At 36.3% G+C, this 25,299-nt stretch overlaps 2 protein-coding genes across 2 annotated transcripts; both read left to right on the top strand.

Annotated features, from left to right (window-relative positions):
* Positions 1 to 271: 271 nt before the first annotated feature.
* Positions 272 to 2,883, top strand: LOC136815987 (2-oxoglutarate and iron-dependent oxygenase JMJD4-like). The gene is made up of 2 exons (XM_067072410.1): positions 272 to 1,328; positions 2,257 to 2,883. Exons 1-2 carry the CDS (start codon positions 391 to 393, stop codon positions 2,678 to 2,680), a joined length of 1,362 nt encoding a protein of 453 aa, XP_066928511.1. The 5' UTR covers positions 272 to 390; the 3' UTR covers positions 2,681 to 2,883.
* A 489-nt stretch (positions 2,884 to 3,372) lies between these two features.
* Positions 3,373 to 23,770, top strand: LOC136815988 (uncharacterized). The gene is made up of 13 exons (XM_067072411.1): positions 3,373 to 4,645; positions 4,848 to 4,979; positions 5,324 to 5,584; positions 5,845 to 5,978; positions 6,181 to 6,184; positions 6,269 to 6,568; positions 7,079 to 7,275; positions 7,511 to 7,575; positions 7,680 to 8,149; positions 8,381 to 8,602; positions 9,413 to 9,557; positions 9,754 to 9,939; positions 22,921 to 23,770. The coding sequence occupies exons 1-13, from the start codon at positions 3,457 to 3,459 to the stop codon at positions 23,339 to 23,341; spliced, it is 3,726 nt and encodes a 1,241-aa protein (XP_066928512.1). The 5' UTR covers positions 3,373 to 3,456; the 3' UTR covers positions 23,342 to 23,770.
* The last annotated feature ends 1,529 nt before the right edge of the window (positions 23,771 to 25,299 follow it).

Consider the following 25,299-nt stretch of genomic DNA (forward strand, 5'->3'; position numbering starts at 1 on the left):
AAGCATTGTGGGGTAGAATCCTAGTTCCTATCCATAAAACACACTTTTTATGAAGTGCCATTTTAGCTAATTTTTAATTTTGAAGTTTTTGGCATGCAGCCTTTCTAATTCAGATTTATTTGCGTCAGCAAAAAATTCTGGATTCTAAAGTACATTAAGAGCCATTTTTTAAAAAAATCTTCAGAATAAAGAAAGTGTGATATCCACCCTCTTATAGATTTTGATGAAATTTTGACCAAATGATCTATCACACAGAAAATAAGTCCCTGAAAATTTCACCTTGATATCTCACGTAGTTTTGAAGATACAGCGTCTCAAAGATAGGCTACTAAGCGAAAATTGACCCCTAAATTTGGAAACTTGACAGCACCAGTCATCTTGTTTTATAGAATGGTTGACAGAATAGAAAAGAACATTTTGTATGAAGATTTTGTTGCACGATATTTAAAAGAGAATAAACCTTGCATTTTCTCATCTAATTTAATTGCTGATTGGAAATGTGCAAACAGTTGGGTGAAGGGTGATCATCTCAATACTGATTTTATTGAAAAGCATTTTGTAAACTTGACAGCACCAGTGATGGATTGCAATAGACAATATTTTTCATCTCATGAAAAGGAAGATATGAAGGTATCAGAATTTATCAAATATTGGAATGATCGTGATGATAGATTACTTTATTTGAAAGACTGGCATTTGCAAAAGCTAGCTGATGAAAGGTTTTATGACATTCCCACTTTTTTCACTTCTGACTGGCTGAATGAATACTTTGATAGAGATGGCAAAGACGACTACAGGTTTCTTTACATTGGAGTTAAAGGAAGCTGGACTTCATTTCACGCTGATGTCTTTCGTTCATATAGCTGGTCAGCCAACGTATGTGGTCTAAAGAAATGGATATTCTTTCCGCCTGGAGAAGAAGATAAATTGAGAGACAATTTTGGAAATCTCCCCTTTGATGTTTCTTCATTGTCCCTAGACGAAATGGACATAACTTATTTCGTAACTTTCCAAAAGTCTGGTGAAGTAATTTTTGTTCCTAGTGGTTGGCATCATCAGGTATTTAATTTGGAAGACACTGTCTCCATCAATCATAATTGGGTTAATGCTTTCATAGTGTGCACCCCCCCCCCCAGAATAGTGGGGGGGGGTTTTGCTGTTTTGGGTCGGAAATTTCTAGGTGGGATTTGGAAATTTTCAGGTTCTAGGTGGGAGAAACAAGTTAAGGTGGGAGTTAATTTCTTTAGGTGGGGGAGTTTTGGTGTTTTGGTGAATGTGAAAGTTAATTTTTTCTTATCTCTGTTATATTTTATAAATAATTTTTTACTGTCCTTAAGCTTTTCTCTTTTTTATTATTATACTGTAATTTATTCAGGTGGGGGGATCAGTACTAAAATTTCCATCATAATATGAATCATACTAAAGTATTTTGGAGAATTTCTTGTATACCACCACCTTAATTTCGACAAGTGGTATTTTAGTACCCTTGTCAGTCCTTGCATTAAATATTTTAAAGACATTATAGGAGACAAAGACCACCCAATTTTGGTATTTTCGAGACAAATTTTGTCTTCTCAGAACCATTTTCCTTGCGAGAGCTGATTTTATGCAAGATGATATCTATTTTCCTCAAAAATCTATTAAACAATGCTGCTTCTGAATTGAGCAAACATTAAAGATATTTGATTGAATGCAAACATAATTGAACTTGGGAAATTTTCTTATAATGAGAATATTTTTATTTTTCGAAAAATTGCAAAAATTCTGGAAAAATCTTAAAAAGATTATTAAAATTACTAATTTTAGTACCAATCAACTAAAAAAATTCTGAAATTTTAGTCTGGATATCACCTTTTTTGTATTTTAATCAGTTTTAATACCCAAATGGTACTAAAAGAATTTAAAGTGTTTTGGGTATACCACCACATCACTAAACATCATGATATCCTAGATTTTAGTATCCACCCCCTATATCAGAAAATATTTTCCAGAATGTTTTCTTTTACCCTTTCTTATTTTGAGAAGCCAATTGTATTGTCGAAAACAAATCAAATACAACCATTGCAGTGTTTGGCAATATATAAGCATTAGCATGGCAATGTGTTTGTAATACGTTAGCTTCTTCCTATCATGGACAATAATTTTTGTTTACCTTCTTCGTATTAGTATAATTTTTCATGGGGATAGTAGTTTTAGCTGGGATCTGGGAGTCTGGATTGGAGGTGGGAAATTTAGGGTTAGGACCTGAATTTTTAGGTGGGACCTGGAACCCCCTTGCATACTATGGCCTTTTTCTATTGGATATTTCTGGAATCATCTTACATCAACATTGAGATCGGTTCAAAAGGAAATATCTGACTGCGCTGAAATGGATGGCTTTGATGATCAATGTCAGTTGATACTTTTATCTTGTGCTGGTATGCCCTACAAAGGTTTCTATGAAATGCTTTGTTACCTTGCAATTAAACGACTTCAAATTCTTGAAAGTGAGCCTGATAATAAGAGAATGAATGCAATTTTTATAAGCTCCCAGCCAGGAGTTGTTTACAATGATGGAAAACTCTCAAAAGGCAACAAATACAACCAACTCATTACAGACTTAAGAATGATCAAAGAAATGTTGTTGTTTCTTACTAAAGATTCCTACATGCAACGGACAATTAATAAAGTAGAACTTTAAGAATTTAAATGTATTGATATCTAGGATGTCTGATTCCTTGGCTAATAAATAGTTATTTTTGTAAAACACATGAAATTGAATATTTTTCTTGCATGTTTTATGTTACAATGTTCTGATATATTTTTTCACCTTTCAATTAAGATTTATAATCGTTATTTATCAATGAATAATGCGTAGCAAACATCCAAAGAGTGCACAATACAGTTGTAGTGCTTCATAAATATGTATTTTCCAAAAATCAAAATGTTAAAAACATAACTAAAAGTTTCATGCACTTACGTACAATCATCAGATGTGACTAAAAACAGTGTTGAAAAGAAATTTATGTACAAGAAAAAAATCTGATTCATTAAAAGGTGATTAAAAGATAAAAAAGACAAAGGTATTAAAAAAAGACAAAGGTATTAAAACTGTAAAATTCTCAAGGGTCTGGTGGGACCTCGTTACTAATCGTTATTTATTATAATACGCATGTTTTCTTTTTCTTTACAGTAAAAAGAATAAAATAAATGAAGATGAATGTCTACTACAAGTAAGATAACATTAGTTGGGGCTTGTGTATCAACACTGGGCATCATCACCTTTGTCCATAGGTCACAACAAGATGACCGAGTTCGCTTGAGACAAGGTGTCATCAAGGATCAAGAACGACAAGAGCGAAAACGCAAAAATCTTGAAGATTTGAAGGAGCAGCAACGATTAACACAATATTTTGAGAATAAAGAAAATAGACCAGAAAGTAGTTAAATCATCCAAGTACTATCTTTTGATCAGTAATGGATAGCAATACGGGCTTTGGTCTGGCTTTGACCACAGGAATCGCAACACTGGTAGGTGGCGTGGCTGCATGGAAAATACGAAAAGAATACAAAAAATGTGAAGCAAGCAAACGAAAAGATTTGTCTGAGGTTGTTCATTTAATCCAAATCAAAGATATCGGAAATCTGTTGGATTCAGATAATTTGGAAGTGCAACAATGTGCAGAGAAACTTTTGAAACAAAGAGCAATGAGTCCTCGATACTTTCCAGAAATTCTGAGATGTTGCTTGTCAGACGATAAAGAGACTGTTTTGAAGGCTGTCACAGCTGTTTTTCTCTTGTCTACTTCTACAAACGAAAGCAAAGTTTTCTTATTTTATAAATCAGCCCTACACGTTCTTTTGAAAGTGATAAAGAATCTTTCAGAAGGGTATAATTACAAAACATTAGTGGCTCGTTGCAAAGAGGACGTCATGATTGAGAAAACCTTTTTCAAATGTGTTGGCTCAATTTTTCACTTGACTTTGAATGATTCTCAGATTGCCAAAGCGCTGTACCAGGAGAAGAACTGTGTTCGAGATATTTTCATGCATATTTTAAGTGATCATGGTTTTCACATATTGGCAGATGTGAAAAGGTGGTCAACGTATATCGTCCACCAATTGATCCAAATCGAGGATAAAGACGTGAAAGCAACATTGCGCAAATGGGGCATCATAACAAAAGCAACATTGTGTTTGATTCGTTACCTTGGTGATTTGCTGCTAACACAACTTTGTTTACAAATTTTGGTGCAGTATTTAAGTGATGCTGTTGATGAAATAGTTCAAGTTTGTCAGGAAATGGCTTCTCTTGAAATTTTACGACACCTTGTTGGTTTGTGGCGTTGTGAGGAAGAGGAAAATATAGTGCAATTGTCGGCTATCATCATCCACCACTTTTGTTGTTTTGACATAGATGTGAGGAACTTGAGCAAAATCCCTGGAATCATCAAGATCTTATTCACTGTGCTCAATAGCAATGAAGCAAATATTCAGAAAACCGTTCTGAGGATCTTCAATTATTTATGTGTCAGCAGTAGCAGTTTTCAGAAAAAATTACTTGCTGACAAACCTCTCTTGAAGAGACTTTCAATTTGTTTGGTATCAGGGAATAAAGAAGTTGTCCAAGGAAGTTTGATGCTGGTGCACGACCTTGCAATGCCAGGTTTGATGTTATGATTATGTTAAGACGGAATGCTTTTAAATCAAAATAGTTTGTTCTTTGAAGTTTAGATTTACTTGTAAGCTTGTAAATGCTTTATCTTCCCGAACAGAATCCCAAGAATTAGTTTGACATTTAAAGCCTTTCAACCGTTGGTCTTTTACTCATTTTGGTCACCGCATTGAAGTTTGCGTTTTCATTTCAGGCAAGCATGCTGCACAGAAGTTGATTTCGTCTAATCCAGACATTCTGAAGGCATTAGTTTCGCTTGCAGTTTCTAGTTCTGGAGAACAAGTTCAACTGATTGCAGAAACTCTTGGATTCTTTTGTTCTTGTGGTTAGTTTTTTTCATTACCAGGCATAAACAATTTCGAAGTTATTATTTTAAATCTTACCACTCAACATCCTCGACATCTTTGTTTTTAAAATTTAATTTAATACACAAACTATTTTTACTTCAAAATAACAAGAAATTTCAGCGTATATGTGGAACACACAATCGTTTTCCAATTTCCAATTTCCAAGTAAACTCTCTGGTTTGTTTTTAAACTGCGCATATCACAGCATTGTCCAATCTTTTTCGTACAAATAACGCCTAATCAAAAACAAAGCTTATTCGAGACCTACTTATTCTTGAAAGTGAAAGTAAACACGAGCATAACTGAATTGTTTGTTTTACAGAGTCATTACACTCGGTGCTTCTCAAGCAAGGTGTCATCAATGCAATCCTTCATTTCACCAAAAGTTCCGACACCTCCGTCCAGTTCTGGGCATCAGCATTGCTGTTGAATCTTTCCATGATTTCGGACGAATTCAAAGAAGCCATCATACGAAATGGTGGATTGTTTATCTTGTTGGAGATGGCAGTGAGCGGAGATGAGGTGGACATGCCCGATATTTCTTCCAACGCCACCAAAGCTCTCGTTTTCCTCGGCTTCTTAGGTGAGTCTACTCCATCACCCATCGACAATCAATTCTAATGTTTTTAATGTCGTTTCATACTAAATTGGAGTGCTGGACTGATTTTACAAGAGCAACATTTTAAAACAACGGCAACATTTTCAAATTTAGTTTATTTCATATTATTTTTAAAACGTTACACAAAGACGGCCCTTATCTTCTTTCGAAAAACTCCATCAGCTGTTTCTTTTCATTATTTTAATGTCTTCTAATAGCATATTCTTGCTTTGCCTTTACTGTAGATTCTTCTATGAACGTGAAACTTGTGTCTGGTATGGACGCAAGTACGATCATCGATGGGACAGAATATTGTCCAGGGAAGCAAGGCATCAATATTGTCTCACTGGACTTCGCGTCAATTTTAAGTATTCTAAAGGCTTAGTGTTGCAGCCAGAGAAGTTTACCAACTATTTACACGATAATCATTTTGGATCGCTAAAGAAATGGGATCCCATTTTTCTGGTCACTCAAGGAGATTGTACGCTAATGTCAGATGAAGGTACACTATTTTATACAATCATATTTTCAATTAGCCGAGAATCTGATGCTACGACTTGAATTAGTTGTTTCCCCTTTAGGTAGGTAAGTAGTACGTAGTTCTGACGCTCTTAATAGTTGATTTGTTGAATGGAGATGTGCTGTAATCATTTCATGTTTAATTTACAGGTGTGGTCAGTAAAGAATACGAGAAGTTCATTCCTGAAGACCAGCGTGAAGAATTTCTCAAGTCACCGGCCTGGACCATGTTGGTCTCCGCACGAAAGACGCGCGTGGATTTCAGTGACGACAACTTGTTGTCTCATTTCAAATTGTCGTTCGAAGAATGCGTCAGTGTTGTGTTGAAGGAGAACTTCACGGATCCTTTGATCGACGTCCTGCTCAGCTACCCACCTTCCAGTACTTTGAACAAAACGGATGATTTGGAGTTGATCGAAATATTAGCAAGACACCATTTTCAAAGAAAAGGTACGCTAGCGATTTTTTCAATATTTAAAGATTATATAATTGAATGTCATAAGATATCCGATGAAATTATTCAATAAAACATTTGATGCGATAAATAATTCGGTAAATTCGACCTTCTAATCAAACTGGAAGCCTTTGGTTTGGAGAATGTTGGTATTATTTTGCCCTGCTCCTCCCACCCAATAGAACTGAAAACATTTGAATCAGGCCAATAGTTTAATTCTTCGGATAATTCATCAATTGATTTATTGAATAGGTTATCGCATCGATTTTTATCGAATTTTTAATCAAATATGGTATCTCAAAATTGAAGTTTTTATGGTATATTAGATCACATCGAAGGAATGTATGGCATAATTTATTGTATCAAATGTATTAACCGATCGATTTATCGCATAATCGAATATTTATTTCATAAGGCAGCTACGGCTTTTCATGAAGTATGAATCCTATACCCACTTTGTCAATTGTCATTCGCACATGAGTTATCTTGTTTAATTATTATTCTAGCAATCACAACTACGGCAGGATTCTTGGAGTACTTGAACGAAATGATCTGGTCTATTGTCTCATTACAAATCAAACATATCGAAGAGCCAGAAAATGCAGTCAAGTTATCGCATTGTATCGGTGCTTTGAAAATCCTTCACTCCTTCAGTATCGATAAAAGTTGCACCACAGAACTTATCAGTCGTGGTGTACCCAGAGTTATTTTATGTTTATCGGCGATCCAAAAAATATCTGCAATCTGATTGGTTAAAAAGAGTACAATATATCCTGTATTTTACATGTACAAAATATAAACTGACGAAAAGATGTTGTTGCATTGTAGCGGTAGCAGCAATCTAACTTTGCTACAAAACTGCCCTGCGCTTTTTTCCAACACAAAAAATGTATTTTTTTGGGTCACCGATATTGGTATCTCTATGCAAATATATCCAGAGCACACAAAACTACACCGTCTTTAGCTTCAATCGACAAGACAGTGTTCCTGAAAGCGAAAAACGGTACAGCCCTGACCCCGAAGACGAACTCAATTTAAACACTCCATTTTTGACCGGTAACCAGTTCGATTACGTCACAGCCTCCAATGACAACATTTTCTATGAAGAGGACGAAAGGACGGGCCGAATCACCAACGACCGGCAATTGAAAGAAACCACCAGAGGGCGGATTCTTACATTGTGCGGGCGGATAACAAGAGCAGACAGAGAAGTGAGAGTCTTCTTTTCGATCGTTCAACGTCTATTGAGCCACAGCCACCACCGGTTGAAGAAGTGCTTTCTTCGCCATACACACCATCGAGGAGAGGTTTGCAACACGAGGAGGCCGTCAATCACCAACAGATGCGGCGCATCTCACGAAGCATGAGTATCTCCCTACAACTCACCAGGCATTCCGTCATGACCGTTTATCACTTGGTCAAAAATGCCGGAAACGAAGCTCGACAGAAATTGCTTTCAATGCCATTAATTTCAGTGCTGTTCAACCTATTATCGTGTTTTGATGAGCCGTTCAAATTTGAACTTGGTTTGCCTATCTCTTCAATCATCATGAAAAGCAGTCAATCGCTTCATCAAGGTATTCGGTCTTTTTCTTATGAAAAAAGACAAGATCAGTTTGTTAGGTTGATTATACTCTACAAACAGGCCGCTTTTTTACACTCCAGAACCTAAATAAATAAGTAGTCAATTCAATTTCGGTCTACTTTTCGGCTCTGTTTTTCTCTTATGAGTCCAAGTTCTGTAAATTAAACTCTTTATTTGGGTAGAAACCTCCGCCTCAAAACTTGTGCTTCCTTATTCCTCATAGATGAGTGTGGAAGTATGAGCGGCGCCCATTTGACGCACACCAGCTCCCCGCAAAGTATGATCCTTTCTACAAATAAGATGTCCATCTCAAACCAGAATTGGTTTTTCGAAAGCGTCAAGGCTAATCAGTTCGTCAGTACTAGCCTGTACGAAGAAACTGATGAGAAAGTTGATGGGTGGTATTTCGAAGTTGTCATTCACACCAAAGGCATTATGCAAATTGGTAAGGCAAACTCCTGGCTAAGTGTCATAATTTGTTCGTCGTTGTTTGAGATAATCTTATCCCAGGGGGTCATGCAGTTGGTACCAGAAATCATGATAACAAAAATTAAAATTTGAAAGTACACCCACCACCCCTCAGCAGTTAATACCCAAAAGTACCTAGCGCATTTGACTTTTGGTAGGTTGGCGCCACCCCCTATTTGCACTTAGTGCCCCGTAGTACTAAGTGTCATTGACTATTAGCAGGTTGACACCACCCCCTATTCTGCCCTGTTTAGTGGCCCTGAATGGCTGGGTCTCAAGATAATCACTATTTGAAACCTGTTCCATGATGTACTTTAGTAGCTGCACACAATTTCAAAACAACCGGATAATGGATTTAAGATTCCTGATTTGGTAAATCTGGAGAGTAAGACAAATAAAGCCTCAGAAAGTCTCTAAAATATTATAAAGCTGTAAGTTATTGATTTGGATAAGACCAGCTTTTTCAGCAGTTAGTTCCCTAATAGTGCCATTTCATTGACTTGAAATTCATAGCACACCACCCCTTACAGCAGTTAGGGTACCCACAAGGTACTAACTGCAAATTCGAAAAATCAAATATGACCCACCACGGTACTAACCGTCATGATGTCTGGTACATGCCTATCTTGTAATCTTCTTTTCATTCTTCTCAAAAGTTCGTAAAAATTAATATCTACAGAGAACGTTTCCCTTCTAATTCACAAAATTGTTTTGAAAAGTTTCTTTCTGTAATTCGAATGCCATAAAACATTTTTGCTGTCACCACTCAACGTTTTGCTTTCTACAGGTTGGGCGAACGAAGAATGCCATTTCAACGCGCGGAAAGGGATCGGCGTTGGAGATACGAGCAATTCATGCGGCTTCGATGGCACCAGGTGTAAAGTATGGAGTGGTCCTTCCGTCGATGTCGCCATGGAGAATGATTATGGATTGTAAGCACTGCCTTTTCACATAACTTTCCAACCCATCACTTGTATTGTTTTGTATGCTTTTTAAATCTCCTTTTGTGCCTTTAGGCGGAAAGTAGAGAACGAAAATGGTGATTATTTTTCAAAATCGAAACCCAGATATAGGGAAGTACTTTTATACACAAATATCTTTTTAATACTGACAACTTGCTTCTAAGAGATCTTGGCAGATTGGTGACATATTAAGCGTGTTGTTGTCATGGAGTGGAGTGGTGTCTTTCTGGTTGAATGGCAAGGATCTTGGAGCAGCTCTCAAAAATGTAGACACATCTAAACATTGGTACCCTGCTGCTTCCCTCTCCATCGATCAACAGTGTTCTTTCATCTTTGAAGAATCCCAAATGAAGTAAGTAACGATTCGATCAAAGCTTTCATCGCAAAACACCCTCCTTTGTCTTCGGTTTGGTATTCCCTCAATTATTGAACTTCCATCGTCATCTTTCTTTCTTTCCAGTGTCCTGAGCAGCTTTTTTTGGACCTACCCCTGTGGAGGTCCTTTAAATTAACCTCTGTCCGTTCGTCAGTTACCAACTTTTCTCGAGATTGGCTCATTAGTTTTTTTTGATTTTTTGCACAAAGATGTGTAACTATAAACCCTCGAATGTGACGGAGCCCGATTTTCAAAAAAAAAATTTGGGGGCAAATTTGGGCCAAAAAACGGCTAAAAAACGGGTTTTTTGGACTTTGTGAAAAATCGGATCATTAATTTTTTCTGATTTTTTGCATGAAAGTAGGGTATCATCATAGGTAAAAGATGGCTCAAGCAGATTTTTGCAAAAAAAATTTGTTGGCTCAAAAAACGCATGTTTATCTATAAGAATCATTATTAATAAGCTTACATCAATGTTCTTAGTCAAATTACTCAATTTATTTTATGAGATAGATGTTTTTTTTGCTCATTAGGGCTTACTTTTGAAGAATATGTGTGTTTAGACATGAAATTTTGGTTGCTTGGAGGCAAATTTGGGCCAAAAAACGGCTAAAAAACAGGTTTTTTGGACTTTGTGAAAAATTGGATCATTAATTTTTTCTGATTTTTGCATAAAAGTAGGGTCCCATCGTAGGTAAAAGATGGCTCAAGCAGATTTTTGCAAACAATTTTTTTTGGCTCAAAAAACGCATGTTTATCTATAATAATCACTATCAATAAGCATACATCAATGTTCTTAGTCAAATTACTCAATTTTTTTATGAGATAGATGTTTTTTTTGCTCACGAGGGCTTACTTTTGAAGAATAATGTGTGTTTAAACATGAAATTTTGGTTGCTTGGCGTGTTTTTACAGAAAAACTAGCTAAATTCGATATGTTTTTATAAGCACATTATCAATTACTTAGGTATTAGCTTTTCTCGAGGTTAGCTCTTTCATTCTTTATGATTTTTTGCACAAAGATGCATAACTATAAACCCTCGAATGTGACGGAACCCAATTTTCGAAAAAAAATGTTTTTGGGATAATTTGGGCCAAAAAACGGATAAAAAACTGGTTTATTGTACTTTTATCTATAAGAATCACCATTAATAAGCAGAAATCAATTTTCTTAGTCAAATCACTCAATTTTTTAGGAGATACATTTTTTTTTGCTCATGAGGGATTACTTTTGAAGAATAATGTGTGTTTAAACATGAAATTTTGGTTGCTTGGCGTGTTTTTATAGAAAAACTGGCCAAATTCGATATTTTTTTATAAATACATTATCAATTACTTAGGTATTAGCTTTTCTCAATATTGGCTCTTTCATTCTCTATGATTTTTTGCACAAAGATGCATAATTATAAATCCTCGAATGTGACGGAGCCCGATTTTCGAAAAAAAATGTTTTGGGCAAATTTGGCCCAAAAAACGGTTAAAAAAAGGGTTTTTTGGACTTTGAAATATTGGATCATTGTTTTTTTCTGACTTTTTGCATGAAACTAGGTAAAAGATGGCTCAAGCAGATTTTTGTAAAAAAAGAATTTTTTAGCTCAAAAAACGCATACCTAAGAATCACTATTAATAAGTAAGGATACGTCAATGTTCTTAGCCAAATTACTCAATTTTTTGATGAGATAAATGTTATTTTTGCTCACGAAGTCTTGAATATGAAAGAATGTTTCAAGGGCATGAAATTTTTGTTTCTAAACGTTTTTTTATAAGAAACAAACGACTAATTTTAATAGATCGTCACTATTTGTGTTCTGAATGATTGTTTAACGGTCACGCTCACGTAGATATCAACTAAATATGTGCTAAATGCATAACCAGGTAGGTCCATAAAAATATCACTTGTTAATATTGAGCCAATGCTTGTATTTTCCATTTGCTTTACCAGCCCGAGAAATGACTTCTACAGTTTTCCAATTGGTATCATCCTTTGGAAGATATTTAACTTTTTGTTTTGGTCTCGGTAGTGTGACATTTTACCACACTATCTTGCATTTGTCCAGCTACTGATCTATCGATATCATTCTTTTCAGTTTGTTGCTTAACATTGTTTGTCGGTATTATTTATAAATTGTTTGTTATCATTTGGAATCGCTGTCCTCACCTCGAGTGAGCTGTCTAGGAGTTGATGGTGCATCTGGATTTGGTACATACTCCTGATTTCTTGGTGGGTTGTATTGAACTTCTGACTTCTCGAGCATGAGTCGGCAAGGGTGTACACGCACATACACACTTCAATGTTTAACCAACACCTGTTGACCATCTTGCCCAATTACTGTACCCGGAATTTTCCATTTTGGATCATTTTTCCTTTTGTAATACACAGAATCCTGAGTGACATATTTCACATCCACAGAACTTCCAACATTGTGTCGCAGAGCTCTTCGAATCTTCTCTGATGCTTCAGAAGCTACAAAGGCCTTTCTTGCTGACTGCATGGAGTTTAAGTTGTCACGTACGACTTGACTTGTTGTCTTTCCTTCAAGCGCAGGTAGTTTGTCGGTAAGTACTGATGGGAAATTCAGATTTCTACCAAAAACAAGCTGATTAGGACTGAAACCATGGATATTGTGTAATGCATTCTTTGCGCTAACTGCCCACGATAATGCGATTCGTAATTCACAATCTACATCCCTCACAATCTTGGTAACATTCTCTCCAATGATTCCATTATGGCGCTCAACCAATCCATTGCTCCATGGGCTTTCAGCAGCTGTAGTCTTGATTTTGATATTGAGATTTTCACAAAAATCTTGGAACTCTTGATTGTCGAACTCACCCCCATTGTCAACAAGAAACTTATTTGGGTAACCAAAAATCTTTATCCAGATGTCAAATAACTGTCCAACGATAACTTCTTTCTTCTTGCTCTTGATGACCGATGATGCACTGTACCGAGTTGCATGATCAACTAGATGCAAAAACCATGTTTTAGAGGATACTTCTTTCCACTCCTTCAAGTCCATAGCAACAGTTTCGTTTAAGTGATGTGCCATCGACAAACCAACAACAGGTCTTTGGGGTGTCTTTTTGTACACTTGACATATCTTGCAAGACTCGCACACCTTTTCAGAACGTCAATATTTCCTTGATCATCAACGCCAGCATCTTTCAAAAGACTTTTGATTCGGTGATAGGGCGCATGACTAAAGTGTCTGTGTAGTTTTTGCATCATTCCTTTCTTCTCTTCTACTGAGTTTGCAGAACCAAATAGAGCCAAACTATCGCATTCAGATTTTCTATTGCTGTTGAGATCATTTGTGCAATATCCAAGTGGGATGCAATAGTGACCAGAGGAAGTGAACATAAGCTTTTGAGTTTGTCCAAAAATTGTGACGTTGTCGTGGATGAAATCAATATTCATTTCAGCCTTTTTGATGGCATCTTTGCTCAAAAGTAAGGGTAAGTCTCCATCGATGACATCAGTTTCGATAAATACATTCTTTCCTCCAATGTATGCTGGTACCTTTACTTTCTTCAAGGATTCCACACTCCATTGCCAAACTTGAAGCTTGTGCTGCTTTTGAATTCCTTCACTGTTGATAGTTGATTTTTGTCCAGTGTCTCTAGATAGCATCCAAGCCATGTTTTTCCACATACATTCTTTGTACATCCAGAGTCCAACACTGCTGTGCCAAGGGTTTCTCCCACAAACTGCTTTAAAGTGTCACTAAATAAGGCTATCTCGTCATCTTCTTTGCTCTTGTTCTTGTGCTTCATTAAATTGTCATATGAATCAGGACAATCCCTGGCCTGAATAAAACACTGATCCACAAACCATACAAGTTGAAGGGCACCGTCTGGCCCAGCTGGGTTTCGTCTTGGTTTTCCACCTTGATTTTTTCTTTCCGCACCACCATGCTGTCCACGACCTCCTCTACCTCTAAAATTGAATCGTCCACGATTAGGTCGAGATCTTCCACCACGATTTGATCTATCACGGTAATTTCCATAGTAAACTTCTTCCGCTTCCTCGTCTCTGCTTGTTGTCTCAAATGTCATCTCATCTCGCGACTCAAACTTCACCTGATTGTTTACAGCTCTTGTTTGAAGATACCGAGAGGCTCAAATCTCCAAAAACCTTGCGTAGTTGCTCTTTCGTTGAATTGTAAGTTAGCTCAGTCATTGTTGCTCTAATTAACTTTTCGTGTGAATCCGAGATGTTTGCATTATTGAGGAACTCGTACGCTAAGATACCATCAGGAAGAATCATTTCGTAAGCTTTGGCTTTCTTGTACAGACGTTCAAACTCGACAACAAAAACTGCAATTGGCATATCATCGGGTCGTTTAAACTTCCGAAAACTATCATATGCTTGAAACGAGAGTTGCAGCTTATCTTTGAGATACAGTTTATCTAGTTGTGCAAGAACCTTGCTCACACCATCATCTTTATTTAACTCGTCCACCTCTAACTCCAGCGCAGCTTCCCTTGCTTTGCCTTCAAGAGATAATAAAATTGCCAAGCCTTGCTTCTTCTTCTCCAACGAAGTGAAGAGCTGCCAAATGGTTATTTCCTTCTTCCAGTTTTCGAAGGAACATCCTCCTTCAATGTCGGTGGGGCTTTGATATCATTCTTGTTTGCCATAGTGGATCGTTGTTTCCTCTGCTACCAAATGTTAAATAGGTATTTACCAACCTAGTGATTGCTGATCCTTGCTTGACTGGATGCAATATAAACCAATATAATAAGTCTTCACCAACAAAAGACTTGATGAACACAATCCAACTTGAACCAACACAAGAATCAATATGAACGATGATCAATATCAATTGATCCAAATACCATTTACAGAATACACATTAAGCCCCACATATATTATTATTTATCACTTTGTATTATTCATCTATAAGGTAGAGATTAACAATTATGTCAGTTTTCTTCATTTTTTAAAAAGACTTCCTCAATAACTTTTTTTGGCTTCATTCTCAGATATGGGTTGTAATGTTTTTCTAAACAAGCATGAAAAATGCTTTCCAACGGTATGTAACATGGCATACTTTGGAGAAAAACAAATTCAATTTAGGCTGGGAACCTGTTCTGGTCTGTAAAATACACAAACAGGTGCCAATTTTTTGGGTCTGAGATTTAAATCCATTTTTGACCCCTAAACTACTATTGTGCAAAGTCTCATGCTTGTACGCCTTTTTGCACAATTTTTACACAATTAGACCGTACTACAAGGCAGATAACTACCAAAAGAAATTCTCCAGAGGTTTGTTATTGTATGACTTTTCTGGGTTCAAAGACGTTCGGTCGCCAACTAGACCGGTCGACAATGGGCCCCTGCCCTGACTCTACCTGATTGATATTGGAACTAATTTTCACGGGAATTAATTTTAGCGTTTTTCGTGTTTTTTTGGCAAAACCGCGAAAATTTGAACCCGCAAAATACAAATCAAAAATTTGAAAAACCCCTAGGAAAATGAAGTCGTGTATTTTCCCGTGGGACAAAAGACACGGCAAGGGAAAATGTATAAAAATAAAATTCAGAATTTAATATCTAAATGATAAAGTAACATATTTCCATGTTTTTTCTTCTTAGTAGAAAAGAATTTATCTACCTTTACATTGCAAAAAAACAGAAGTCTTTAAACGTTCTTCGTTCATTCGCAATCTTCGATTTTCAGAGCTAAGGTAGCCCTGATTGTTGTGAACAAGATGAAGGCACCCAAATTTTGAAAAACCATGGTTACTTTTGTTGAGATTACAATGTAGCAAATCGGTCCCATAACAAACCGTTTTTTGAGCTTGAAAGATGGTAGATCAAGCTTCCTTTTGAAATCTTGCTATCAGGGGGTTCCCCCTGTTGTCTTCGAGCAAATTTGAATCAAAGAAGTAAATCCAAAAATTTTCGAAGAATCCGTCAAATTTTTATGTTGCGAAAGGTAACAGGAGAGAGCTTAGACCTTCCTCTTTCATACTGTGCAATTATCTTTTGTGTATCTATATCTGCTCCATTGTAAGGGAAGTTTAATGGTATAGTGACCCCGTCTCTATGGCTCGCACTACGGAAAAACACTCTCGCCCCAAACTTCCTGCGCAGATTTTTTTGTAAAACACTTTCGATTTCAGTGCCGTGGACATGTTATAAGATGGCAGGAGGTTTTTGTACAGAAATCTTCAAAAAAATGGAACTTCAAAATGGAATATCTGAAAAACTACTAAAGATTGAAAGATAAGTGACCCCTCATTTTTTTTCTGAGAATAAGGGCTTTTCATTAAATTTTGTTTGAAATTTTGAAAATGATTTTGAAATTTCAACTGACCCCCTAAAAAAAGGACAAAACTGCAAAAATTAAAACGCGGCGAACCCAAATGCAATTTTTCCGATTTTTTTTTACGACCGCAAATATTAGTTCCCGCTCGAAAATTAGTTCCAATAAGGTAGATACATAGAGTATATTGCTCTATTTAGCAGGGAAATTCTTAGTTGCACGCTTACCTTCTGAGATTTAAACGTGCAATTACATGGCTATCAAAATTGTAGAATTTTTTAAGGGTGCAATTATTACATGCTTATCACTATTTGAATGGGCGCTAAGCATGTACTCTTAGGTTCCAAATAAACGGGGGGGGTTGGAAAATTTTCTAGATTTTAATAAACGGGGGGGGACCTAATTGCCGGGGGGGTTGGAAATTGTATTCTGAAACCCAAAAATAAGGTAAAAATAGGCTAAAATCAGGCTATTTAGAGCAAAATAAGAGGCCTTCCCCTTGACAGCTGAAAATATTCTTAGAGATTAATAAACGGGGGGGGGTCCTAATAAGGTCCGGGGGGGTTGGAAAATTTTTGAAAAATTAACAAGCGGGGGGGGGCGTTTATTTGGAACCTAAGAGTACTTGCATCCTTAACTAGTCTTTCATTAAAAAAAAACTTTATTTGCTTTCAATCACTTCTTTGAAATCAAAAAACCTTGGACTATCTTACTTATCGTAGAAAACAATTGTGTTAAAAACTACACGTTTTTTTTATATAAGGAACCTTAACTTTGCTCTGAGCCTGGAGTTCCTTATTTTCACAGAAAATTTCAGCCTCAAAGTTCCTTTTGAGTTCCTTATTTACATAGCTAGTTCAAGTGAAAACTCTTACTTTTACTGTTCCTTAGAACTTGTTTTCTTATTCTTAGCCTGAGCAGTTCCTTAACAATTCCTTATTTTTTGGACTACTTTCAGCCTCGAGTTCCTTATAAACGTGTTCCTTATAAAAAAAAAACGTGTATTACCATTTTAAAAATCTTCTTATCTACTCAAGCAATCTCAACCGGGGTGGGATCATAAGTGTACAATTGCACACGAGCGTAAATTTTAACTGTGTAATTGTGGGCTGTAAAGCCTTGGGAGTCATTAACCCATTTAAAGAAAAAATAAGGAAAATTCTTATTTGCCGTTAAAAACCTTACGTGACTTTTTTCAAGCCTGCTTCAAGTCAAAATCACAAGCTTATGAAGTCATGAGAAAAATACCAAAATTTGTTTTTCTTTGCTCAAAATATAGATAAAATAGTTTACATGAAAATACTTTCCTTTTTTTGCAAAGTGTTAGTTGCATGCATCCCCCTATGTTATGTTTTAATGCAGGACAACAATATTGTTTTTCCTATTACCTTATAATAACCATTCAGTGATGAGTGACGTGCTTTTGATTTGATTTTTCTTTCTTATCATGCTATTTTGCTCCTATGCTGGACATTATTATCTTTTTTTTCTAGTTTTTTTTATTTTTATCTGACCCTCAACATCAGGTAGGTCCATTCGGCATGTGGCTTGTTGTGTTGATCTTTTATTGAATCTTAAGTATTTGAAATACAAGTTTGTACTGTACAGGGGTATGCTATTCTGTTCAACAAACAATAGCCCTTGTTGTATCTTTCTTAAAGTATGACGTTGTTGGCTAGATGAATGTGAATATTTTGTTGCATCAAAATAAAAAAGCCTTTAAGTCCATTTTTGTTGTTTTGAGAAATTCGACTTTAAATTATTTTTCCTTAAATCCTGAAAAACCATCAACATTTGAAATATTTTTGTGCAAAAAAAACCTTAAGTCCAAAATTGTTTCCACGCTGGACTTGAGGCTTATTTTCCCTAAACTGATGTGAACTAAGGCTTTTTTTGCCCTGAAAATAAAAAGTGAAAAGTAAAATTCTTGTTTTTCTAAAAGCTTAAAATTATGCCACTTTAGGTTAGATTTTGATGGATTTAAGCCAAAAAATAGGATGTAAAGCATCGGTATAGCCACAACTCAATTTTCCCAACAATGGACTTAAAGCTTTTTGGACCTACCTCCGGGTACCCCGGTGGAGGTCCTTTAAATTAACCCATGTCCGTCCGTCCGTTCGTTCGTTCGTCTGTTGCCAGCTTTTCTCAGGATTGGCTCATTAGTTTTTTTTGATTTTTGGCACAATGATGCAAAATGGTAATGCCCAAAATGTGACGGAGCCCGATTTTCGAAAAAAAATTATTTCCGGCCGAAAATGCCGGAAATATGCCGGAAAAACCGGTTTTTTGGCATTTTCTCAAGATTTCATCATTAGTTTTTTCTGATTTTTTGCACAAAGATGCGTATTAGCAATGCCCAAAACTTGGCCGAGTCCAATTTTTGAGAAAAAATTTTTTCCGGTCGAAAATGCCGGAAATATGCCGGAAATCGCCATTTTTGCAGATTTTCATCGGACTTTTTCCTTCTATTTCGTTGTTTTTTCACACAAAAACATCATTAATTGCAATGCCCACCATGAAGCATGGTTCAATCGTCAATAGAACTGAGTTTTGAAGCCGGAACTGTCTAAAAATCGCCGGTGCAGCCCATTTTCGCCGGAAAAACGGTATTTCTTGATTTTCTCGAGCTGTACTTTATATTTTTTTATGAAATTTTGCACACTGATGCAAAATGATAATACCTAAAATGTGATGGAGCCCGATTTTGGAAAAAAAATTTTCCGGCTGAAAATGCCGGAAAAACAGGTTTTTTTTGGCATTTTCTCGAGATTTTATCATTAGTTTTTTCTGATTTTTTGCTCAAAGATGTGTATTAACAGTGCCCAAAACATGGCCGAGTCCGATTTTTGAGAAAAATTTTTTTCCGGCCGAAAATACCGGAAATATGCCGGAAAAACTGTTTATTTGGCATTTTCTTGAGATTTTATCATTAGTTTTTTTCTGATTTTTTGCTCAAAGATGCCTGATAACAATGCCCAAAACATGGCCGAGTCCGATTTGTGATAAAACATTTTTTCAGGCCGAAAATGCCGGAAATATGCCGAAAAAACTGTTTTTTTGGGATTTTCTCGAGATTTTATCTCTAGTTTTTGCTGATTTTTTGCTCAAAGATGCGTATTAACATTGCCCAAATCATTGCCGAGTCCGATTTTTGAGAAAAAGATTTTTCCGGCCGAAAATGCCGGAAATATGCCGGAAATCGCCGTTTTTGCAGATTTGAATTGGGCTTTTCCATACATTACTTTTTACTAAACCCCTCCCCCCATCAACAATCAATGATGACATTTAATGCATTTTCGCTAAGCGCTATATTTTCTTAATGATTTTTTTTCTCCTTATTGCTATCTAAGTTTCATCATCAGGTAGGTCCATTCAGCATGTTGCTTGTTTATTTTGATGCCACGATTTGCAAACATGTTTGCAATCAGAAATCAATTTGCGCTTTGGTCAACAGCATTTTTATTTACAAAAAATACTCATATCAAGAAAGAATAACTCTCAAATAAATGTATAGAGTTTCTGTATTAGTACTAGTAATCGTATGGTTTGGAGTGCAATTAACGATTAATCACAAGTAACAAAGGAGAAAATAGTAATTTGCACGTGTCCGAAGGACGAGTGCAAATTACGGTATTTTCTCCTTTGTTACGAGTGATTAATCGTTAATTGCACGACAAAACATACGATTCCGAGGTAATCGTCAGTAAACATTCGAAAACCTTTTTTTTTCTTTTGTTTAAAAAGAAAACATTGCAGTGTAATTTTTCTTTGTTTTCAATTAAAAGAAGCTATTGTAACGTAAAATTTCTTTGTTCTTTTTTATATTGAAGAAAAAAAATGTCTTTGTTTTTTATTATATAGTAAAAAAAAGTATCTGACACAGAACTTGGGAGAGAAAAGAAAAAGGGGACAAAAGTGTCCCCCCGCCGAAGAGTGCAAAAAGTGGTAATAGTGCAATTAACGATTAATCGCACTCCTCTAAACCAATCAGTTTCGAGTAATTTTGCACGGCTGACGATTACCTTTATTATTTTCTTGAGAAAGCAATTATTTTATATACCCATAATGATTTACTTGATTTCTCATCTTTTGTAACTTGATTTTGATATTTTCCCATGTTGTTGTTGCAGTCCACAGCCACAAACCATCTACCTTTGAACTAATCAAAACAAAGGCTACAAGTTTTCAATGAAAACTAGGAAAATATTATTCTAGTCTGATATAGAAGTAACAGCAGCCCATTCTGCATTTTTGTGGGTATCTGGGTAAGAAATGATGATAGAATAATGCGTTAAACATGTAAGTGATTTATTATTTCTCCTGTTCAGACTGGTTTCAGAGGCAATCTCCCAACCCAAAATATTTCTATTGATCCGTATTTTCAAAAAAAAATAATCTTTTTTATTTAGAGAAAATTCAATTCCTGTATTTTTGAAGGAAAATGGGTTTTTATTATGATATACATGTTTTCTTTTATAAGAGACTTAACTTAGCTCAAAGCCTGGATATTCCTTTTTTACATTTTTTATTAAGAGAATTTCAGCCTCAAAATTCCTTTTTTAGCTTGTAAAAACTCAGAAAAATTGTGATCTTCAATCCATTTGATTGTTAATAATGTGTTTTTTTAATAATATTATAAAGCTTTTGCGATCAAAGTCTGTCAATTGTGATTGAGATTTGTTTTGCTGCAGTCAGAAATACACCTTTCTTAGCCTATGTTATTCCTTTTTCAAACCAATTCTTCAGATTTTATTTTTAGATTTTTATAGATCTCGAGATAATTCATTTTTAAGGTGGATAATTATGCTGAAAAACTGCTGACTCAGCAAAAAATATCGATAATTTTCAATATTTAAACCAAAATATCTCGAGATCTAGACATCGAAAGTTAACAAACCATACCATTTTTGGATACTACTAATTCAGGGCTATCCAGCTGTGGGAATGACTTTTTCTGAAAATGCTCATAGGAAAATGCTGACGTCATCGGAAAACGCCAAAAACGTCGATTTTTCGCCTTAAAAATGCCATTTCTCGGCACCAGGTGGTCGAAACTTAACAAATAACCCCATTTTCTTTATCTACTTTTCACGCTGAATCCGTTGGTAGACTCAGATAGTTGATTTTCAGACTTCGAAAAAACCGTTAGTAAAGGGGGGACCCTTGATAAGTTCTATCGATTAACTAAGAATCGATTCACTCGAAAACTGCAGGAGACAGGCCAGTCTCACAAGAAAATCTACAAAATAAGTAGATGTATAAATTTTCTTAATTCTACGGACGTCTGTAGAATTACGGCACTCTTTAATATCGACATATAATGTAGAATATAGAAATCAACTGATTATGTAGATATTCTAGAACGATTTCACTTTGTGCGCGCTCGAGACTCGAGCTCCAAACCCCTGACCCAAGAACTTTTGTAGTGACGAGTAAACAGTCTACTCTTAGGTTCCAAATAAACGGGGGGGTTCGAATAAACGGGGGGGTTGGAAAAAATTTTAGATTTTAATAAACGGGGGGGACCTAATTGCCGGGGGGGTTGGAAATTGTTCTTCTGAAACCCAAAAATAAGGTAAAAATAGGCTAAAATCAGGCTATTTAGAGCAAAATAATGGGCCTTCTCTTTGACAGCTCAAAATATTCTTAGAGATTAATAAACGGGGGGGTCCTAATAAGGTCCGGGGGGGTTGGAAAATTTTCGAAAAATTAACAAGCGGGGGGGCCCGTTTATTTGGAACCTAAGAGTAACTGACAAGTTAGGCTAACTGTCTAGATCGCTATTTATCCGGTATTAGGCCATCCACAGCCCCGACCGTAAAGTGACTCCACCCCATTGTATTCTTCACCCTTACTTGTCAGCGCTAAATTACTCATTGTGGTGTATACAATATAGACTCTGTTGTGTAGCAATCTACTTATTTGCCGTAATTCTACAGATGTCTGTAGAAATATGAAATCTACATATTTTGTAGAATAATAATTCTACCCTTTATACCCTTCTATACAATATAGACTCTGTTGTGTAGCAATCTACTAATTTGCCGTAATTCTACAGATGTCTGTAGAAATATGAATCTACATATTTTGTAGAATTATAATTCTACCCGTAAATCTACAGACATCTGTAGAAATTTTAAATTTACACCATCTACGTATTCTGTAGAATTATGTGTGATAATGTGTTGGAGATTCGAAGGGCAAATTTTTTTTTTGTCAATTCTACACCCTATAGACCTTTTCATAAATTACGGCATGAACATCACTTGCCTCGTTTTGAAGTTATTGCCATGGTGATTATGTCCCAGTGGATTTTATTAGAACTACTTTCTATTTATAAAAAAATCATTTGATGTCTCAAGGGACATAATCACCATGGTAATTGTTGGAATACGAGGCAAGTGATGTTCGTGACGTAATTTATGAAAAGGTCTATTAGGAGCATAATATCAAAAATTTGCCCTGATCTAAGGGGTGCCCTACGAAGTGACACAATCCACTGCCTCGGCCGCTGGTCTACAAAGATTGATTTGGGTTTCATAACTTTCAAGAAACTAACAAAGAACTAATTTTTTCTGTATAACACAAAGCTTTAGTGTCTAACTTTTATCACATTACTTTAATTTCGATCAAGGGTTACAAATTGTTCATTATACATTATTTATCCATATTTTCAATATTTTAGGTATTCTCCAAACTCTGAGTTTGCCAAACATTATAAAGGAAGATGGGCTGTTGTAACTGGTGCCTCTGAAGGGATTGGTCGTGGATATGCAATCCAACTTGCAGCACGTAACATGAATGTGTTTTTGATCAGCAGAAATGTTGTCAAACTTCAAAAAGTACAACAAGAAATTTTTAGGTTATATGGAAACAAAGTCAAAACCATTTGTTATCCGTTAGATATGACGAAACTCAGTGATAGTTCAGTTTATGATGCTTTAAAAAGCAAGTTGGATGAGCTTGATGTTGGTATTTTAGTTAACAATGTCGGATTATTCTTTAAGCGTATGCAATTTTTCTTGACCGTCCCAAGAGAAACACATGATGGAATTATCAACTTGAATATGTCTGCTCTGACAACATTCATTTGTGGAGCTGGTTAACTGGTGTCACTATTGATAAGAAGAAACAGTAAAAATCCCATACGATGTCCTCTTGAATATAGAAATAACAAACCACACTCGACTTCACACTTTGGTTGGGATTACCAACTGATGTTTTTTCTGTAACTTGGAATAGTGATTTTTTATTGTTTTTACACAACCTGATTCGAATAATTAATGGTATGTCTGTTTGTCTGAACGCTAACAGGACGACTTCATAACTATATAGTAATGAAGGAAAAAAAATTAGCTTATTTTTGATAAAAACTCTTGTACATATTAAATATCAACCTATTTGAAATAAAAATGAAAAGGACTAGATAGTGATTTTATTTTTATCACATCAGAAAATTAAGATTGTAAATTGATTTGAATTGTAAATAGATACCGGGTGTCCCAGAAAAAAGTCCCCCTTTTTGAAGTGAATTTTCTCGAGTTCTATAAACCTTTAAAGAATCAATTCTTTTGCATCCATCCATTTCGGGTCCATCAACTCTTGATGCGGATGGTTGGAGAAGGATTTTAACATCAGCCTCTTTCGGAGCTCACAGTATGAATCTGTGTGACGCCATCGCCAAACTGTCACGCAAGTTATGTTACAAGCCCCAACTTTGGCAGGATGGCTCCCTGGAACCATTGCTATCAAGTCGACTGATTCCTTTGGATAAAAACCCAGGTGTGAGACCCATTGCGATTGGAGAAGTGTTGAGATGGTTGGTTGGAAAGTCGGTTGTGGCAGCTTTAAAACCAAACATCTTGAAATGTGTTGGAGATCTTCAGCTATGTGGTGGCCAGAAGTCCGGTTGTGTGGCGGCAGTCCATGCTATGCGAACCTTATTCGAAGAAGAAAATTGCGATGGAATCTTGTTGGTTGATGCTGACAACGCTTTCAATCGAATAAATCGACGAGTCATGATTCACGACATTCAAATTGTTTGTCCTGAGATTGCTACCTTCATCAGCAACACATACTCGTCAAGTGCAAGGCTCTTTGTCAGTGGTGGTTCATCAGAAGGTACAACCCAAGGAGATCCTGTGGCCATGCCTCTCTACGCTTTAGCACTCGTCCCCTTGTTGGAAAACATTGACTCAAACAACATCAACCAAGTCGCATAATGCTGATGACCTAAGTGCTGCTGGTCAACTGAAGTTTCTTCTAAGATGGTGGGTAAAACTTCAAAACGTTGGTCCACATCTTGGCTACTTTCCAAAAAGCTCGAAATCATGGCTAGTAGTAAAGCCAGACAAGTATGAGCTCGCAAAAGTCATATTTGAAGGTACGGGTATCAATATCACGAAAGAAGGAAAACGCCATTTGGGTGCAGCAGTTGGAACAAACGAATTTAAGATCGAATACGTCACAGATTTCGTGAACGACTGGGTTTCACAGCTCAAACTACTTTCCGAGATTGCGAAAGCGTATCCTCAATCTGCGTATTGTGCATTCACCGCTGGTTTCGTGCACAAATTCAACTACCTCATTCGAACCATTCCCGACTTGAAAACACTTCTTCAACCAGTAGAAGATGTAATTCGACACCACTTCATCCCTGCATTGTGCGACGGCAGAACCTGTAACGACCATGAACGTCAATTGCTGTCTCTACCAGTGAAGTTGGGTGGATTAGGTATCATTGACGTCACGGAGAGTTGTAGAATTAGTCCGGCGGCGAAAAGGGCTTTTTTGCATCAACCCTTACAAGTAGTAAATATGGGTTTTTATTTTATTTTCTCATTATATGATCCCTTGGGACCCCAAAACCGGTTTTTGCCAAGCTGGCAAAGGTGGGGAAATTTTTTTATGGGGGCTTGAAGGGGGTAGGGTCATTTTAGCCTGGGGGTCCTTAGAAAGTCGATTTTTGAAGTTCTCATTTAGCTAAAACTGATTGTGCCATCAGATAGAGCTTGAAGAGCAGATCTCCAAAATGGGGTCATTTGTCTCATTTGGCGGACTTAGT

This window comes from Clytia hemisphaerica, unplaced genomic scaffold (assembly GCF_902728285.1).
Source record: "Clytia hemisphaerica strain Z4C2 unplaced genomic scaffold, Clytia hemisphaerica genome assembly, whole genome shotgun sequence".
Classification (NCBI taxonomy): domain Eukaryota; kingdom Metazoa; phylum Cnidaria; class Hydrozoa; order Leptothecata; family Clytiidae; genus Clytia; species Clytia hemisphaerica.

Excerpts from the sequence above, each read along its gene's own strand:
- LOC136815987 (XM_067072410.1), top strand. The coding sequence starts at position 391 with ATGGTTGACAGAATAGAAAAGAACATTTTGTATGAAGATTTTGTTGCA. Across the intron at positions 1,329-2,256 it reads TTTATAAATAATTTTTTACT|GTGGGACCTGGAACCCCCTT; the intron begins GTCCTTAAGCTT and ends CTGAATTTTTAG.
- LOC136815988 (XM_067072411.1), top strand. The coding sequence starts at position 3,457 with ATGGATAGCAATACGGGCTTTGGTCTGGCTTTGACCACAGGAATCGCA. Across the intron at positions 4,980-5,323 it reads TGGATTCTTTTGTTCTTGTG|AGTCATTACACTCGGTGCTT; the intron begins GTTAGTTTTTTT and ends TTTGTTTTACAG. Across the intron at positions 7,276-7,510 it reads TCAGTCGTGGTGTACCCAGA|AGCACACAAAACTACACCGT; the intron begins GTTATTTTATGT and ends AAATATATCCAG.